The sequence below is a fragment of the Nymphaea colorata genome, chromosome 1 (assembly GCF_008831285.2).
Source record: "Nymphaea colorata isolate Beijing-Zhang1983 chromosome 1, ASM883128v2, whole genome shotgun sequence".
Lineage (NCBI taxonomy): Eukaryota > Viridiplantae > Streptophyta > Magnoliopsida > Nymphaeales > Nymphaeaceae > Nymphaea > Nymphaea colorata.
The window spans coordinates 31,979,511-31,999,180 of NC_045138.2; the positions used below are offsets into that span (position 1 = coordinate 31,979,511).

Consider the following 19,670-nt stretch of genomic DNA (forward strand, 5'->3'; position numbering starts at 1 on the left):
TGCCACCAGACATCCAACTTAAAGTTTTCTGTATTCCTAGTAATTGTAGGCTCTAATTGGCAATGCACAAAACAAAAATACTCTCTCAGCTTCAAGAAAATTTGAACTGTGATGCCGCTTTTTGAGATTATCGACGAAACAATGGACCCCAAAATGGGATTTTCCATCATTTAATTGCGGGAAAACTTGGGCAACTAACTTTCTCAGAAAAGAATTAAGATTGCATCAGGAAAATATATATATCCATGTTCTTGGCCTGTGGCCTTAATATACACCATCCTGCAACCATCTAAGTGCACTGCTCAAACATATTTCCTAACTTTCAAGGAAATTTGTTCCTTTATTTAGAAATCCCAATAGCTAGAAGCCTTCTCAGCTCATTCCTACCAACATCTTCTTTCTCTTTGCACCAGCCGCGGATCCTGTTTATTCCTCCAAACAGATGGTAATGTAGCTATTGCTTCATCTTCTGCTGCTGCTGGTTCTTCTTCTTCTTTTCTTCTTTAATTGCTATAAACTGATGGTAATGTAGCTGTTGCCGCTGCTGCTCTTTTGCTGTAAGGACTATAATGTGTCTTGCTTCTATTAGACTACTGGCCTAAGGAAATACTTGTTTGTCATTTCTAGTAGTACCCAAGAGACAAAAGTCACCTCTCTTTTCCCCTTCCTTCGGGGTCTAAGAGTGTTTTAAGACATGGGTTATTCTAAGGTACACTCTTCAACTTGAGTGTTGCACATATACTGTTTACTGTCTTAAGAGTGTTTTAAGACGTGGGTTATTCTAAGGTACACCTTCAACTTGAGTGTTGCTCATATACGATTTATTGTCTTAAGAGTGTTTTAAGACGTGGGTTATTCTATGATACACCCTTCAACTTGAGTGTTGCACATATACTGTTTACTGTCTAGGGGTGTAGCACCTAAGAAAATTGAATTGAAAATGCATCATCTGTATGTCCCTCGAGCTGACCAGTTATGCTACATTCTTCAAGACTGTTTCTGATTATTTTTAACCAGAATGTTTTCGAGTTGTCTATCACGTTAAACTGTTTGCTTTTGGATATTAGTAAAAACACTTTCCCTTCGTTTGGATCAGATTATGTAACATACAGTTTCTTGGCATAAGAAATAATTTAGGAGTTATAGTTTTAACCCTAAAATTTTGTGAACTCTACTGTGTTTATATTTATAAGACACTACATCAGAATTTGAAAATAATAATACATATAAAAAGTATGTGACCTGGTCTTGCTCATGTTTTGAGCCAACGGAAAATGGATGTCCGATGGTTACAAAATCCACCCTCGGTGTACGTTCATTATGTACAAAGAGCAACGTATAGAACTTGTTCTCCAGATTGCCTACAAGATTGGCTCATAGTTTTTCCCTCTTTCTTCTCTCTCTCTCTCTTTCCTTTTTTGCTCGTTTTGTACCCTTGATGACATCTTGCCATCTAAATTTCTTAGTTGATTTCCATTTTATTGGTTCTTTGTCTCTTGCTTTCTATCTTTTTTTCTCTTCCTCCCTAAATGTGTGTATTTGGAAAAAATTGCCATTAGAACTATTTGATTAGACAGATAAAGTGAGCATTCATGCACTCCTCATATTTGTTGGGTTTAATGTTCTTGTGCGTTTTGATAGGGCACTGATCTACATTATGTATATTTAACAAACAAATTTCAAGTCATACTATTTAAATAGGTAAGGATAAGGTCAAGGGCGTCTAAGTCAAGTACAACTTAAAATGCATCAGATTTCAATGGATTAAAAATAAGGACTTTATTTCCAAAAATAAGATTAACAGCATGAATGATTTAATAAGAGAACCGGGATATATCTAGTTTGGCTATCGAATTTATTGACATAATTGGGCACAGATAGGTACACAAAATTAAGGTCACACTTCATTATATATATATATATATATATATATATATATATATATATATATATATATATATATATATATATATATATATATATATATATATATATATATATATATAAGTTGGCAAAATAAAGACACCTAAATCAGGGATAAAAAGGGATAAAAATCAGACAGTTCAAATTTAATTTTTAAAGTTTTTTTTTGTGCAATCTAACCTTATTGATATGATCTTAAGAATGAGTTGATGCTAAATACATAGTAAGTTGATCATTTATTAGACTTTAATGTTTTTATGGTAAAAAAAAATGAACGGCCCCCATGGCATGATAATAAATAAATTAACAGTTTTCATTAAAACAACCTGAATCAAAGCATGTTTTATATCTAAATAATCTTTATAAATGTAATAAGATGTTTATGTCATATTTAAAATAGTTTTTGAATAAAAAATCGAAGGATCTAGCTTTTACCAACTACTATATATATATATATATATATAATGAAGGGTAGAAATCAGTCACTTAGGTTAGGGGTAAAAACCAGATCCTTTGATTTGATTTTTAAAATGTTTTTTTTTGTTGCAATCTAACCTTAGATCTTAAAGAATGGGTTGATGTAAAACATATATTAGATCATTTGTTAGATTTTAATGGTGTTTTTATAATAAGGAAAAAATGAACGGTCCTCATGACATGATAACAAAAAAAAATCAACTTTTTTTCATTAAAACTTGAATCAAATCATGTTTTGTATAAAAAATAGTCTTTATAAACATATTGACATGTTTATATTTTATTTAAAACAGTTTTTTAACAAAAAAACAATGGTTCTGGTTTTTATCCCTGACCTAAGTGTCTTGGTTTTACCAAGATGGATACTAAAAGGAAGCAACACTACAAGTGAGACGAATATTAGAAACTGGCCCAAAGGTGAAAGCCGGGCTCGACTTGGTCAAAGCCATGTCGCAAGCTTTGAACGTCCAGGCCATTTTCAATCATTAACCAGGTTGTGAAGTTTTATGCTGTTAACACAAACAAAATTCCATGTTTTTCTTAAAAGACAAAAGCAGGAAAGAACAAATCTGCACAAATGTTCTTTCCAAAATCTCTAAGTAAGAACAAGGGGACAGATGATGAATGCCAAAGTTTATATTTCTCCCCAAAAATCCCTCTAAAAATGGAGTTGAAGAGAACCTTAAATGGTCGAACCACTAAAAAAGAGTGGTTGTGACCAAAATGCCAAACCTAACTCGATTCACTCAAGCATTTGGAGGGGAAAGCAAAAGGACACAGGATATAAACAAGAAAAAGGAATAGGATTACAAAACCAGAAAGAGAATCACAAGTTATGTCGACGACCCAAGCCAAGGAATTGTTTTATGTGGTTGCGCGCCGAGTACATGCCAAAGAACTCTCAGCACTGTGTCTTCTTATCTATGTCCATTGGATCTGGGGGAGTATGCCTTCCTCCCTCTGGAACTTGACCTTTTGAAGAGTCAGTGGCCTGTTGTTGCCTCTCAGAAGGCTGTGAAGGGGTCCCTGTGGCCGTCTGGCGCTTGGGAGAAGTTGGTCTCGGCTTGTTCATAATCGGCCTGCAGAACCTGTTGTGCGGTTGACAAAAATACACATATCAAACTGTTTAATAAGTTCAACCTGAGAGACGTGAACCTTTCCAAAGATTGAACAATCAAAACCTCGTTCAAGTGCATTATAAAGATTATGAAGGCAACGATGTAAGATTATGTAGACTGTCTTAACTCTAGGATACTCCAATGCAGATAACATGGATTTGATTGATCAATTCTGAAGTACCTAAAGCTTGTATGCTTTTTTTTTTTTTATAATGAGTAATACATGAAACCACATCGAGGGTGGGGGTATGGGTGTTGGGGTGGTGGTGGGTAACTTGTTTTACCTGTCTAATGTCTCAGCCATCTTTTTCATATCTGCCGTCAGAAGTACAGGTGGGGCATACTTTGGCAATCCATCCTGCCGCTGCATTTTGTCCTTCAGCCATGCTTCTGCTTCCCTGCATTCCTTGACAATCTATCCACCAAACCAAAAAGTGCACCAAATACCAATCACTTCAAGGACAACATTTCAAATTAATATGTTAACACAGGAAGACACTTTACCAAATAGTTTTTGACCATAATCTATTCACAGCCCCATAACTTCACACTATCAAATAGCAATATCAAAACAAATAAGACCAAAAAAATGACATGCTTGAGAGGATGGTTTCTGAAATTTGTAGTCTGGAATAACCAGGCGGAAAAGACTTACCCAAATCTACTCAAATTCAGTCCCCAAGCTGATTAAATTTCATGATTAAATTCCTTAGCTCAAGCTGATTAAATTTCATGATTAAATTCCTTAGCTCAAGCTGATTAAATTTCATGATTAAATTCCTTAGCTCATACACTCAAAATCTTTTAGAAACCCAGGGATCATCCGGCACAATATATCCAGTGTACCGAAACACCAAACCCCAGACAACCGCAAACCAAGCAAAATAAGTATTGTTCCCAGTACCCATGAAACAATGCAGACACACCATTGGTGTCTTAAAAAAAGAATGAGAAACCAAATGACAGAAAAATGAATACCTAAACTACAAAGAAACAATGTTACCTAAATTATTTATCACTCAAATCATTCTACAAAAAAACGTAAGTACCTTTTGCTTATCATTGATGTCTACGTGATCAAATTTTGGATCTTTGGACAGTGCTGCCTCTCTGAAGCTATTAATGCAATAAAGAAGTTGTTGGACCATAGGCCCTCTCTCCAAACTCTCCTTGTAACGCTCCTCAAAGGGAACAGCTTGCTGCAAGCAAATTCATCTGACAAGGTATAGAAATAATCTTGGAAATACTTCATACAAAAGAAGACTATTACTCTAACTAATGTTGAAACATTCATATGAATATGAAAACTTGAAACTAAAAACCTTTTTGAGCTCCTCTAACTTTGCGACATAAACTCCTTTAGATTCATCCTCCCCATCCTCATATAGCCAATCTTCCACCTCTTGGAGCTTAGCAGAGAATCCCTCCTTTTCTGAGTCACTAACAAACTCCTGGTATTTGTCATGAAGCTGCCACCAAGAAAATCTAAATGTTTAAGAAAATTACGGCAGAAAGACAAACCTAGAGGATATCAAACCTTGCAAGCTCAAAAAGTTCATTTTGGCCCATTGAGGGCTCTCGATCCTGGAATATTTACAAAAAAGAAGATACAATTTTTACATACCCTATTTCTCATATCATACAATTTTTACATACCTTATTTCTCATATCATACACATATGCCTCCACAGCATTCTTTTTTTCTTTGGTGTCTTCCATGAATCTGTCCTGCAAAGCCATTTCAAACTCCTTTTCAACAGCCTTCTGCACATCTACTGTTGCCATCCCACCATACACTGTCTCCGACATGGGGACATTTCTCTTTTTCACCCTCCACTTGATATTCTCGACCTAAAAACAATTTTTCCTCGTATAATTAATCACCTCAGACACAGAGAACTTGTTTTCCAATTTTCCCATAGCATGAACTTTTAAATACGTTGTGGTATGAAAATTTTTTAGGGCATGAGGCACTTTTGAACTATAAACACAGGATATGCCTGAGGCCTTTAATGTCTATTCCATTTGAAATATTATGACTCAGACACTACGTTCCAAAAAAATCAATTTTAATTTTGTAAAACAAAAAAATACATACTAGATTTAAGTTCTTTCATGAAACAACAATAAACTCCCTTTTTTTTGAAGCTCAAAACTTCAAATATTAACAGTACTGGAGTATATTCTTATATACCTTTAGTATATTTTACCCAATTATAGAATAACTCTTCTCACGAAAATTTGACCCTTTTTAGTATGTGTGTAAATTATTAATCAAACAAGAACGAGATTAATATTTCCAAATCGACTAAATGAATATGCATTTATCATCTATGAATTCTAATATCCACAAAGCAGCAACTAGTCATCATTATATACTTATCTCTAGACATGCAGTAACATCTATTATTTATCATATGCTTAAAATATTAACAGAAATGAATTTATTTTAATTATATCTTAGTATACATTTTGCACAACTTTAGAAGAACTTTTCTTATAAAAATTTGACTATTTTTAGTATGCCTCTATAAACTATTAAGTATTAATCAAATAAGAATTGTTAAGTTTGTGCGTATGGGGATCGGGTCTGTTCAGACCCGATCCACTTCTTTTATATCCACACGCCTAAGAATACTAGGTGGTGGCATTCTTGTAATATTTTATATATTTTTGTACAAATCTGTTGTAACCTAATTAGGTTAATGATTTTAATAGAGATTAAGGATTGCAGGGCTGTATTGGCCGACTGCATCTCTTCCTCCATCGTCTTGCTTTCTATCCTCTCTTCTCAATCTATCTTATTTTCAGCCGGAGAGACATGATTTAGTGAAGATTCTTACATGGTATCAGAGCCAGGTTGCAGCTGTTAAAATATAAAGCCTTCACCAGCACGTTGAAGAGGAGTCTCTTAGGATTCCACCTCCTTGTAGAATGTGTTAAAATATTTAATGTCCTTGTAACATGTGAAGAGTCTCCTAGGATTCTATGTTATAGTTAATATCCTTGTTATATGGGAAGTCTCCTAGGATTCTATGTTGTAGTTAATATCCTTGTAATATGTGAAGTCTCTTAGGTTTCTATGATGTAATTAATGTCCTTGGAGCTTGTGAAATCTCTTAGGATTCTACAATTGGAGACTCTTAGAATTCTGAAAATGAGATTATAAATAGAGGCCGTGCAAACCATTTTGGCTACGGCTTCTTCTCCTCAGTTTCTTCTTGTTTTCATTCTCTCTCTCTCTCTCTCTCTCTCTCTATCTTCCTGCGTGAGTGCTGTTTTCGGGTTATAGATATTGGTGCTACATTTCTATCATGGTATCAGAGCGCCAGGTTACGTTATCTCTACCAAACGAAATGCCCAAACAGGTCTGATCTGGTTAGAACTCTTTTCTCATCTTGTCTCTATCCTGAATTTACTTGTCTCTTGCGCAATTCTTGTTCCTTTTTCTTCTTGCTTACCAAGGACACATCTTGCTATATCGTGTCTTCTTTCCCTCTCATCTTCTACCTATATACCATTCTTTTCTGCTGTCATGGAAAACCTTTCGCATTCTGGCATGTCCTCAAGTTTTCTTCTTCACCTTATTACCGAAAAACTCAACCATGAGAATTATCTGATCTGGAAAAGGCAAATCATGCCTTTCATAAGAAGTCAAGGCCTCTTTGGACATCTCGATGGTTCAACAAAGGCTCCACCAATATCCGTCTTACAGGAAATAAAAAATGAGGCAGGAGAAGTTATTGCTGTTCATGAAGACAACAATCCTGAACATGCTATGTGGATGAGACGTGATCAAAGTCTGGTTGCGTATATTTTGTCCACTTTATCTCAACAAGTGTTACTTTCAGTTTCTGATGATTGTACTGCAGAAGAATTATGGGAAACCCTTGCTGATACCTTTTCCCAAATATCAGAAGCTCGAATTATGTACTTAAAGAAAGAATTTCAGAATTTGAGCAAAGGTTCAACGTCTATCATGGATTATTTGGGGCGTATTAAGGCCGTCGCAGACCAACTTGCTGATACTTCAAGAAAAATACCAATTTGTTTTCAGTGCAACAAGAAAGGACACATGAAGGCACAATGTTGGTTTAATCCTCAAAATAAAAACAAAGGGGTAAGACATGATTATAAACAAGGAGGAAAAAGTTCTAAATCCACCGCTGAAGATATGCAACAGCTATTGATGGCCGCATTCTCAAAGATGACTATAAAGCAAAATGAGCAGGGAGAATGGTTCTTGGATTCAGGTGCAGCTACCCATGTGACAGGAAATGCAGGTAAATTGACTAACTTATCCCCTCATTACGGTAGAAGTTGCATTATAACAGGTGATGGAAAATCTCATCCTATTACACATATTGGAAATGCACATATTCCATTGTCATCCTCGTCTCTATCACTGTCTAATGTTGTTCTTGCTCCCAATATCAAAAAGAACATCATATCCATTTCTAAACTCATTGATGATACAAGCTCTTCTGTTGAATTCACACCTTCTTCTGTCTATGTCAAGGACCTCCAAACGAAGAAAATGTTCGCTAGAGGGGAGCGTCAAGGGAATATGTACGTCCTCAAGGAATGTCTACCCAAGGATTCATCCACTTTTGATATAGGATTGAAGACATTTTCTCTTTCTCATAATGCGTCATCAGTGCCAAGTTCTTGCCATTTTCAATCAAAAGTAAGGGGCCCTAACCCATTTTTGGAGTCTGATTTGTGGCATAGTCGGCTAGGACACTGTGGTCGACATTTCATTGAAAAACTTGTGACAGATAGTCTCATTCCAAGATCAAGTTTACCTCTTACTTCAAGTGTCAAAAAATGTTCAAGTTGTGGACTTTGTAAGAGTCATGTTTTACCTTTCCATAATATAAATCAAAGGGCTTCCAAACCTTTTGAAACTATTTTTTCTGATGTATGGGGGCCAGCCCCTATTGATTCCATGTCTGGGTCAAGATATTATGTCTTATTCATTGACTCTTACTCACGTTTCACCTGGATTTACTTCATGAAACACAAATCAGAAGTACCTCACATATTTCGAAACTTCTATGCCATGATTCAAACTAAATTTTCATCCAATGTGGTGCATTTTCAATGTGATGGAGGGGGAGAATATTCCTCGCTTGATTTTATTGAATTTCTACGTGAAAAAGGGATAACTAGACAAATTTCCTGCCCTTACACACCACAACAAAATGGTGTAGTTGAGCGGAAACATCGACATATAGTTGAAAGCGCCATGAGCATGATGCATGATACTAATGTGCCCATTTCCTTGTGGACTGAAGCCTTCCATACTGCTGTATACATAATAAATTGTTTGCCTATGACACTCTTGATGTCTAAATCGCCATATTTTACACTCTTAGGCAAACAACCTGATTACAAGAACTTGAAGGTTTTTGGTTGTGTATGCTATGTTTTTCGGAGATGTCCTCTAGATCACTCTCTTTTCATTTATCGAAAGGAAAACATATTTACTTTACTTCTTATATATGTTGATGATATTGTTATCACAGGCAATTCAGAAAAACACATAGAAGAAGCTAAAGTTTTGATGATGCAAAACTTCAAAATGAAAGAGCTTGGTGATTTACGATTCTTTCTTGGAGTGGAGATTGATAGGCACAATAATCGCCTCACATTGACACAACAGAAATACACGTTGGATTTGTTGAAAAAGTCAGGTATGTCTGATTGTAAGCCTGTTGGAACTCCTAGTGTTCTAAATCAAAGACTAAGTGCTCAAGATGGGGAGTTATATGAAGATCCTACGCAATATCGAAGTATTGTTGGGGCACTTCAATATCTTACATTTACTAGACCAGATATTATATATGCTGTGAATCAAGTATCCCAATTTATGCATGCACCTAGAGATACTCACATGGATGCTGTCAAAAGAATATTAAGATATCTTAAAGGGACAGCAGGAGATGGCTTAGTTTATGGTAAGAGTGAAAATATAACTACTGGACATCAACTTATGACATTCACAGATGCAGATTGGGCTAGAGATCCCGATCAAAGAAAGTCCATTTCTGGTTTTTGTATTTTCATTGGACGTAATCTTGTGTCTTGGAGTTGTCGAAAGCAAAAGGCAGTAGCAAGATCCAGCACTGAAGCTGAATACAGATGCATGGCTGCAGGTACTGCTGAAGTTACATGGGTTAGACATTTGCTAGAAGACATTGGAGAAAAGATTAAAACATCAATGTTAATGTGCGATAATCAAAGCGCTATTAACATTGCCTTTAATCCCGTACAACATGGTCGAACAAAGCACATTGAGATTGATCAACACTTTGTTAGACAAAAGGTAGAAGACAAGGAAATTCAGCCTATTTATGTTCGTACAGATGAACAAGTTGCAGACTTATTTACAAAAGGATTAACAAAGGAACGATTCTGGTTTCTAAAAGGCAAGTTGTACATGGTGCAAAACCATGCACAACTTGAGGGAGGGTGTTAAAATATAAAGCCTTCACCAGCACGTTGAAGAGGAGTCTCTTAGGATTCCACCTCCTTGTAGAATGTGTTAAAATATTTAATGTCCTTGTAACATGTGAAGAGTCTCCTAGGATTCTATGTTATAGTTAATATCCTTGTTATATGGGAAGTCTCCTAGGATTCTATGTTGTAGTTAATATCCTTGTAATATGTGAAGTCTCTTAGGTTTCTATGATGTAATTAATGTCCTTGGAGCTTGTGAAATCTCTTAGGATTCTACAATTGGAGACTCTTAGAATTCTGAAAATGAGATTATAAATAGAGGCCGTGCAAACCATTTTGGCTACGGCTTCTTCTCCTCAGTTTCTTCTTGTTTTCATTCTCTCTCTCTCTCTCTCTCTCTCTCTATCTTCCTGCGTGAGTGCTGTTTTCGGGTTACAGATATTGGTGCTACATTTCTATCAGCAGCGTCCTCCGGTGAGTGTTTTTAATCTGATGTGATTTGCCCTAATCTGCCCTAAATCCCCTTTTTTCTGGTGTGATCAGCCCTAAATTCAGTTTCTGCCCTAAATCTTCTTTTCTGACGTGATTTGCCCTAATTTCTGCCGCTGCCCTAAATTCTGCCCCAAGTCGTCTCCCTAATCATCCCTTTTTCATTATCCCTCTTTGTATTTCTTGCCCCTCTTTTCAGTCATGGATCAGCCGGCTCCTTCCCTTTTATCTTCCAGCTTTCTCTCCCAACTTATCTCTCAAAAACTAAATCATAGTAACTATTTGACTTGAAAACGTCAAATTGTCCCATTCATTAAAAGTCATAGACTCTATGGACATATCGATGGCACTACTCCAGCACTTCCAAAGTACATTGATCATGAAGTGAAGAAGACCGTTGTGGGAGATCAGGCTGCTGGGACTCTGGCTGGGAGTGAGATTAGATTTGAATATGAAACTCTCACTGAAAACAATCCTGAGTACGAAGTTTGGCTGGCTCACGACCAGTCCCTTGTTGCCTACATTACTTCTACTTTGTCAGAGGAGGTATTAGGAGGCATTGATGATGATTTAACAGCCCTGGAGTTGTGGTCTACCCTTGCCACAACGTATTCTTAAGTATCGGAAGCACATTTTCTGCAATTAAGAAGGCAATTTCAGGACATCAAGCGTGGGACGTGTACAGTCTTGGAATATTTGAATGAAATAAAAAGTGTAAGTGATTAGATTGCTGCCATTGGACATCCCATCAACGACAAGGACAAGGTGCAACAAGCTTTAAGTGGACTGGGAACAAATTTTGACATATTTTGCACAGCCTTGGAAGTTCTTCCTGTCCTCCCATCTTTTGAAGATCTGAAGGCCAAGCTTTTTCAGCATGAAGCTAGTCGTGTTCAACAACAGAGTTTGATTCCTTCCAACAGCCACAATGTACTGATCACAGGAACACATGCACTACAAGGGAATCGCACCCGTCCTTGGACTTCTCAAATGGGAATGGGAAGAGGTATTCTCCCAATACCACAGGGCATGAATACTACGCCTAGAAGGGTTCCGACTTGCTTCTATTGCAACAAGAGGGGACATGTAAAGTTAGAATGTTGGCACAATCCTCAGAACAAAAATAATCAGATCAGGCATGAGAACAAGGCAACAACAGGGCCAACTTCATCAACAAGACTGCCTCTGATGGAACTGCTGCATATTCCAATCCTACATTCTATCGCAGCATTGTTGGTATGTTACAATACCTCACTTTTACTCACCCAGACATAGTATATGTTGTAAATCAGATCTTTCAGTTTATGCATGCACCCACAGAAGGACATATGGATGCCGCTAAGTGGATCTTACAGTACCTCAAAGCTACTCTTGGAGATGGACTAGTCTACACAACATAGCATATATACCTATACTGATGCAGACTGGGCAGGGGATCCCGATGACCGATGATCAGTTTCAGGTTTTTGTCTTTTTCTTGATTCTAATCTCATTTGTGGGAGTAGTAAGAAAAAGTGTGCGGTTGCGTGATCTAGCACTGAGGCAGAGTATAGAGTAATGGCTGCAGGGACAACTGAAGCGTCATGGTTACGGCATTTGCTTGGAGAGCTCAATCTTCCTATTGTTCAGTCTTCATTACTTTGTGACAATCAAAGTGCGATAAAAATTGCCTTCAACCCCATCTTACATAATCGTACCAAGCACATAGAGATTGATCAACACTTCATCCGTTAGAAGGTTGAAGAAGCCGAGATCTTGCCTGCTTATATATCCACTAATGAACAGATAGCTGATCTCTTTACCAAAGGACTCACAGGGCAGCACTTTTGGGAATTGAAGAACAAGTTGTGCATGATCAAATCTCATGCACAACTTGAGGGGAGCTGTTAAGTTTGTGCGTATGGGGATCGGGTCTGTTCAGACCCGATCCACTTCTTTTATATCCACACGCTTAAGAATACTAGGCGGTGGCATTCTTGTAATATTTTATATATTTTTGTGCAAATCTGTTGTAACCTAATTAGGTTAATGTTTTTAATAAAGATTAAGGATTGCAGGGCTGTATTGGCCGACTGCATCTCTTCCTCCATCGTCTTGCTTTCTATCATCTCTTCTCAATCTATCTTATTTTCACCGGAGAGACATGATTTAGTGAAGATTCTTACAAGAATGACACTAATTTTATCAAATTGAGACGATCAATGTGCTATTATTAGACCTACTTTCCACACAGCAGAAACTAGTCTATAAATAAACGTACAGCAAAAATCTGTTCTTTACCATATGCTTAATTTATATATTGTCTGTTCTTTTATAGGAAAATATTATATATATTTTTGAAATGGCTTACTATCTCTGAACATAGAGTAGAAATCCAAATTTATCATATCGTTAACTTACTTTTTCTGTTTAAAGGTTCCCTTTGGAACAGTTTTCAAATAGAAAAGCCACAAAAGTAAATTGCTATATATAAAGTCAACAGTTTTATTAGAAGCTCATTTTACAGATGCTTTAGCCTCTTTATAAAATCATAAGCCCCAATCCTCGATAGAAGCTATAGGAACCTTTCACTGAATCACAGGAATTTGAACAGGGATAGGCTCGTGAGGCATAAATGCATAAGCCTCTTAAGTCTCAACTCTCAAATATAGCCTCTAAAAACCATGGTCAGTAATATATGTTGTTTGGTCATCATTGAATGCATAAACAATCGCACAAAGATAAGAATTGTTCCCCAATTGGCAGTGGTTGTGGTACAAAGCCTGCAAATTGCTACCATGGCGCAGAGTGAACAAGCGTCATAAACAATACCCTCCTAAATAAAATAAGCCAATTAATTTCATTCTGACAGAATGCCATCAAATACAAGCCTGGTTCTCTACACTAGAAAAATAAAGAAGAAGAAGAAGAGTGTGAAGCTTAAATTGAATGACAGTGACTGCATAGGGTGTAGTTTTCAAACCTTTGTATCTGCATCCATTTGCAAAGGCTTGTCACTGGAACCTGGATCACCACTTCCAGCTCCTGGACCAGATGCATTGTTTCTAGCCCTGCTTTCCTGCATATTCACGTCACCATCACTAGTGGCAGCAGGATCAGAAGCATTTGTAAAATCACCAATCTCCATTTTGGAAGGTGCTACTGCAACTTCTACTCCTTCCTCTTCCAACAACTGCTCAAGGAATATAAATTGCATCAGAATATCTGAAAAGGAACTTTTAAGACAGCACATATGTAAAACTTACGGTTGCAGACTCGGCAGAAACTATCCCATGCAAATTCAAGCCAACTCTCAGTTTTATCTTTGCATGCTCTCCTTTGGCAGGTTGGAATGGACCAATCTAATCATATCCATTCAGAAAAAAAGATGAATATAAAAACTAGTTTTATATACTGAAAACAAAAGAACTTGCTTAGAAATTGAGAACATAGCGAGCATACATTACCATATAAGTGCATATCTTGGGCTGTCTTTGCACCTCGTCAGCATAAAAAACATCAACGCTAAATGCCTCTGACTTACAAAAAGTTAACTCTTTTACACTAGGGATGGGATTGCCCATCGGAAAAACAACAGTTGACTGCTGGTTCTCATCCCCACCATTTTGAGTGTCGCAAGTAGCAGCTTTCCAACAGAAATCAATAGAGAATGGATAGACATCATTCACCTAACAAGCAGACAAACACAATAACTTTAATAATGTCTCCCAGCCAGTTAACTGAAAAGACAAGAGGCAGTCATAAATAGCATCAAGTGCACGAGACTATTGCATCAAGTTATCAACAGACATTGAGAGAGAAATTTCCCTAGCCATTTGCAGAAAGGAGGCAAAAACAAAGATCTCATAGAAATTTAACAGGGAAACAAAAATTGGAAAACTGGGAAGGAAGATCAAGATGGAATATAATCACAAACACCAGTCTTGGCTATATCTCCTGTAGAGCAAAATTATGACAATAAAAGTTGCTCAATATGTTTCACAAAAATCTCGTAAAAGGAATCTTAGCAATTAGAAAAACAAAACACTGTCCATTTTAGAAAAAATAGAGAGCAGAAAGATTTACTGAGCAAACAAACACATTTTTCACGAAAATATTGTGATATAATCAGGATCTTTTTGTGAAATATCTAAAGTTTGAGCATTTAAATATCCTGCAAAATTCTTCTTCATATCAATTTCACCAATATTTCTTGATATTTAATCATAAGATCATGTAAAACCATACAAGAACAATGAATTTTCACAATTTCACTCCTGAACTTAATATTCCAAATCCCATGTGCTTCCCTGTAAATAGTCAAGGTTAACGTTTCTAACTAAATGGAAAAGGAAGAAATGAAGTCTGGAAAGCACTGCAAGTGCAAGCTTCTTGCTTATTACAGGCAGCTCAATGCTTGACGAGTGAGGACTTTGATCAAAGTTTGCAGAAAAGAGAAAAAGAGGTGATCCATGCAAAGCCACAGGATCCAGCGAAAAGCCTCAAATTATGTGTATATATGTGTGTGAGAGAGAATTCCGAATGCTATAGAACTAAATTTACAAATCTGGCACTCCATATATAAACCTAAAAATGGTACAAATGTGCTCATGAAATGTTTAATTATTCATAAGAACATAGAAAAGAAAAAACTCATTTTAGGACAACAATGAAATATACACCTGAAACTCTCGCACTTTAAACGTTGGACTAAGGATCGCACACTGAAGAGCACATCCACGTGCAACACACTCACTTGCATTCATAGTTCGCCGTGGCTCCTTCCCAAAAAATTCTGTGAGGATCCTAACAATGGCAGGTACTCGTGAGCCTGAACCTACAACTTCAACTGAATTGATGTTTTCCACTGTAAGCCTAGCATCATGAAGGGCTCTTTCTAATGGCCTCTTCACCCTCTCAAGAATCGGTACACTGATCTGCTCAAACTCCTCCCTCTTTATGAACCCTCTTACATCCTTCTCATCCATCAAGCACTCTACGTTCAGTTGTGCCTCAGGATTTGCACTTAAAACTTTCTTCAGCTTCTCACATGCTGTCCGTAGACGCTGACAAGCCCGTGCATTTGAGTAAATTTCTATCTTGTACTCATCTTGAAACTTGGAAGCAAAATGCTGAAACAAGACCTCATCAAAATCGCGACCACCCAATGATTGGTCGAAAGCATGGGCAAGAATTCTAAGCTGGCCCCTTTTGAACCCAGCAATGCAAATCTGCATACTAGCATGCCCAATGTCAATGAAAGCAACATTTAACTGATCAGATTCCGGCAAATCAGTCTTGTAAATCCCATATGCCAGTGCTGTTGCTGTTGTTTCATGGAAAAGTCGCAAAGGGTGCAATCCAGCAATTGTAGCTGCATCTAAAACTGCTCTTCTCTGCAGGTCGGTGAAGTATATTGGAATGCCAATGCAACAATCCACCACAGCTGTACTAAGGTTCTTCTCAGCAATTCCTTTCAGATTGGCGAGAACCATTCCAAGAAGCTGGGTAGGACTAAAATCCCTTTCTACTCCAAGATAGTGGACATGTATAAGAGGGAACCCATCTGGGCCCTCAGTCACCTTGAAAGGTAAGGATTGGAGGTCTTGTTGTAGTTGAGGGTCACAGAAGGATCGACCCACAAGCCGTTTGATTTGGCTTACAGAGTTTTTGGGGTTCATCACTGAAGAAGAAGCGCCAGCTGTACCAATGAATCTTTGCTTGTCACCAAAGCAGACAATGGAAGGAGTTTCTCTTTTGGACTCATCATTAAGGACAACATCAATCCCTCGTTGCCGGGCAACAGCAACAACACAGCTTTCATTTCCAAAGTCAAAGCCAACAACACTCATTTTGATTTAGTTACAGAACACTAACAATACAAACCAGGAGATTTCCAATGGTGATCTTGGAAAATCCTCTGCAAGTAAGAACCTTTTGCTCTGTTAGAAAACAAAGAAAAAAGGAAAGCATTTAGTACTGCAGGATTTCAAGAGAAGGCAAATGCCATCAGCCATCATGCTCGCACAGAATTGACAACACGTGCACTTATTCACTTGTTGGAGTATGCCTACCTTTATTCACATGGTACCAACAAAACATAGCCAACCATGGTCATGAAATCCCTGTTTAAACAGCCAGGGGCAACAAAGGTGACATCAACATTGACCTTATCCTGTGTATAGTGAAACAAATGCAACATCTTTAAGAATATTTCAGATCATGACCTTTTACCCATTAGTATCTAAAAAGAAAAATCCATACAAATGAAAATTTTAGACAAGAACATGTTTCCCATTGTTATGAATCTTGATAAATGCCTGCTAGCATACAAGAATTCGATCAAACACATTTAGAGCAGTAGGTTCTTCAGAAAAAGGGGAAAACACCCAGCCCAACCCAGCCCCTATCTACCTTTGTTCAAGCACACTAAAAAAAAAAGAAAAAAAGGAAAAGGATATATAGGGTGGAGGAAATGAATGCTCAAACGATAAGAACCAAATTGCCTTCTTTACAATTCTGTACATCAAAATTTTGATCCCATAAATGAACTGTGCACCATCTCCCCATTCACTAGAGTGCTTCATATGTTTATTTTTATATCCTTCATGCAATATGAGTACTGAACCACCATTAAAACTAATTAGTATGCAAATTCCTTACAAGATGACCCTAAATGGAAAAGTGCACCAGAAGCTTTTGCTTCAAATTTTTGCACTGCCTATCCCACTGACAACTCAAACAGGAAACAGGGAAAGGATGTCAATGTATAACAAAAGACTGCAACAAAGAAAAATACAAAACATAATGTATGCACAAAGCAACTAACAAGCAATTTCCAAGGTGAATGATCAAAGAAACAGCTTAGTGCAGGATAAAAATAAAAATCAATTTAAAGCAAATGTCAAATACAAACAAAAAATGTGAAACTCACTAAGAAAAAAAGAAATTTAATTGCTTGAGGTAACCTATCAGAAACCCATGGTCTCCTTTAAATAGAATATAGAAAACATAAGGTGATTTCTAATGCCAGGCCCAAAGACAAGATAAATTTCTAACCAGTCAATAAGTAGGGAAACAAATTTAAAGGGAAAAAAAAATCTAATCAAGCGATAAACTTATTCAAGAAATGAGAAGAAGCACATTCAACCTATTTCTCGACAACATCATCTGAGAATTTTTGTCAAAATGCAGTTTTTTTTTAAGAAAGATCCTAAGAAAGTGCTGGATGTTTTGAAAGCAGAAAATTGTAAACAAAATCAGAACTATGAAAAAATAGGTTCAGAGCATTCTACCTGCAAAATATACAAAAACCAATCACAGAAAATAAAGGGACCAAGAAAACAAAAAGCTATAATTAGAATACAAAAAGTAGAAAAGTTGGAAGACTTGACAAATGTGATGATATTATTGCATCTATATCATGATGATGTTGGCATGCATGTTTTTCTGGGAAATAAATGGAAACTATCATGATATTCTACGCATATTCAGACGACCGTAGTATACACTAATACTATACAGTACGTGACAGACATTGGCGACCATGGAAATAGAAACATGCAAATATCAGGGAGGGGGAGGAGGAGGGTCCAAATAAATGCATGAGATGCAACAAGCCAGCTGCCTAATACGCCCTTCCTGCAGGAAGGAGGGAAGCAGGGATGGAGTATGATGCTGACTTCACATGATTAACATACAAAAGGCCATTTCATTTTGAAGAAAATAGGCTCTACAGTTAACTGGTATGGGGTATTTTCCGCAACTTCATGAGAATTTACCCCTGCATCACACGAAGAATTTCCTTTCTTATGAAATGGGAATAAAACAAAGACTGCTTGAAAGGCTTTCCTCCACAGCAAACACCTAATTCCTAAAGATCAAAGAAGCAGATCGATAGTAATCTGAAAAAAGAACATATAAAAAATTCAATAATAATGAAAGCAACCCATAAGAAATCCACCAAATGTTAGAAGTTGCACCGTGAATGATAAGCAACGCAAATTCTGGGTGCATAAAACGAAGAATTCCAGACTCAAATGAATAGGTGTTCACCATTCCACGATAAAGGTTTAGAAATGAAATAGAAAAACATACAAAAATGAAAAAAAGTGTCCATGCCAACATCCACGAAGAAGTATATTTACAATTGAGTTACATATGAAGGAGAAAGAACGAACATCCAATAATGCAAAACTTAAACAATTACAGGTGAAACGAATGCATCGAAGAAAAATTTTAAATTTAAAAAGCAAAAAGCAAAAAGACATGATCTCAGAATGGGTAAAAGGAAAGACTTACAATATCCAGAGACATACGTTCAAAGCATGCAAACATCAGATTTTTAGGACACCAGAATGAGGATTCAGGTGTTGAAATAGAGAAAATTGGACCAGAACAAAAACGAAGAAATTAAGAGAATAGGACATCGGGAACCTTCAAGTGCGTCATCAACAGCACATGAACAGCATAGTTCGAACTCACAGAGCACAAGAACAAACCGGAAAAAACGTGTTATCGCCAGGAAAACTCCAAAACAGAATTTCCAAATTCAAGCAACACCACATCATATACACAAGCAGACCGGTTTCCCGAAATGTGAGATCCAAAACTTACAAATTCAACCTTCGCTCGTCGGAATTATCGAATGAATACAAAAGAAAACAAGACAACGAGAAAAACAAATCCTCACAAGGCGAAATTCCGACGGCCAACGAAAATTCACAATGTCAGAGAACCGAGAGTTTCCAGATTCATCAACAGAGACACCAAAGCAGGGAGGGACACAGACAACGGACAAAAAGTATTAGTGTCAGCGTTTCATGACGAAAATGAAGGGAAAATTCGCGTTTCTTTTAAGTGGGCAGAGGCATTACCTGTCTGAAAAGCCCGTCCCGTCTCTGGAGCGAGCGAGCGAGAGAGAGAGAGAGAGAGAGAGAGAGGACGTAGAAATGCCTATGTAAATGTAGAAAGAAAAGACATGGGAAGAACGACAGCAGAGAATACCACCTCTTCAGGGGAAAATTGGAGGACGCCATACGGACGTAATTAGCGGTTAGCAAGGGCGGGACGATAGAAAATATGAGGAAATTCAGAAGTGGCTGAGATGTGCTCAGAAGCTCCCTGTGCATGTCTTTTCGTAAAATTTCCGCGCTTTCGTATCATTCTAATAATATTTAGCCCCTTAATCTCATTTCCATCACAAGCCTTTCCTCTAATTTC

The 19,670-nt window shown here is 37.1% G+C and overlaps 1 protein-coding gene across 2 annotated transcripts; it reads right to left on the minus strand.

Moving 5' to 3' along the window:
• Positions 1–3,018: 3,018 nt before the first annotated feature.
• LOC116246285 (heat shock 70 kDa protein 14-like) lies at positions 3,019–19,442 on the minus strand. 2 transcript variants are annotated; one of them, XM_031618080.2, is made up of 11 exons: positions 19,325–19,442; positions 16,523–16,623; positions 15,131–16,390; positions 13,916–14,137; positions 13,715–13,810; positions 13,432–13,641; positions 5,175–5,369; positions 4,841–4,987; positions 4,568–4,717; positions 3,803–3,933; positions 3,019–3,488 (listed from the first exon to the last, which is right to left on the minus strand). In XM_031618080.2, the coding sequence occupies exons 3-11, from the start codon at positions 16,298–16,300 to the stop codon at positions 3,302–3,304; spliced, it is 2,508 nt and encodes an 835-aa protein (XP_031473940.1). In that variant the 5' UTR covers positions 16,301–16,390; positions 16,523–16,623; positions 19,325–19,442; the 3' UTR covers positions 3,019–3,301. The 2 variants fall into 2 exon arrangements, with proteins under 2 accessions (XP_031473940.1, XP_031473941.1); XM_031618081.2 differs by lacking the exons at positions 3,019–3,488; positions 3,803–3,933 and having other exon boundaries at positions 4,574–4,733.
• Positions 19,443–19,670: the final 228 nt, after the last annotated feature.

Excerpts from the sequence above, each read along its gene's own strand:
- LOC116246285 (XM_031618080.2), bottom strand. The coding sequence starts at position 16,300 with ATGAGTGTTGTTGGCTTTGACTTTGGAAATGAAAGCTGTGTTGTTGCT. Across the intron at positions 13,642-13,714 it reads TTTCTGCCGAGTCTGCAACC|TTGTTGGAAGAGGAAGGAGT; the intron begins GTAAGTTTTACA and ends TTCCTTGAGCAG. Across the intron at positions 4,988-5,174 it reads TGTATGATATGAGAAATAAG|CTTCATGACAAATACCAGGA; the intron begins GTATGTAAAAAT and ends TCTTGGTGGCAG.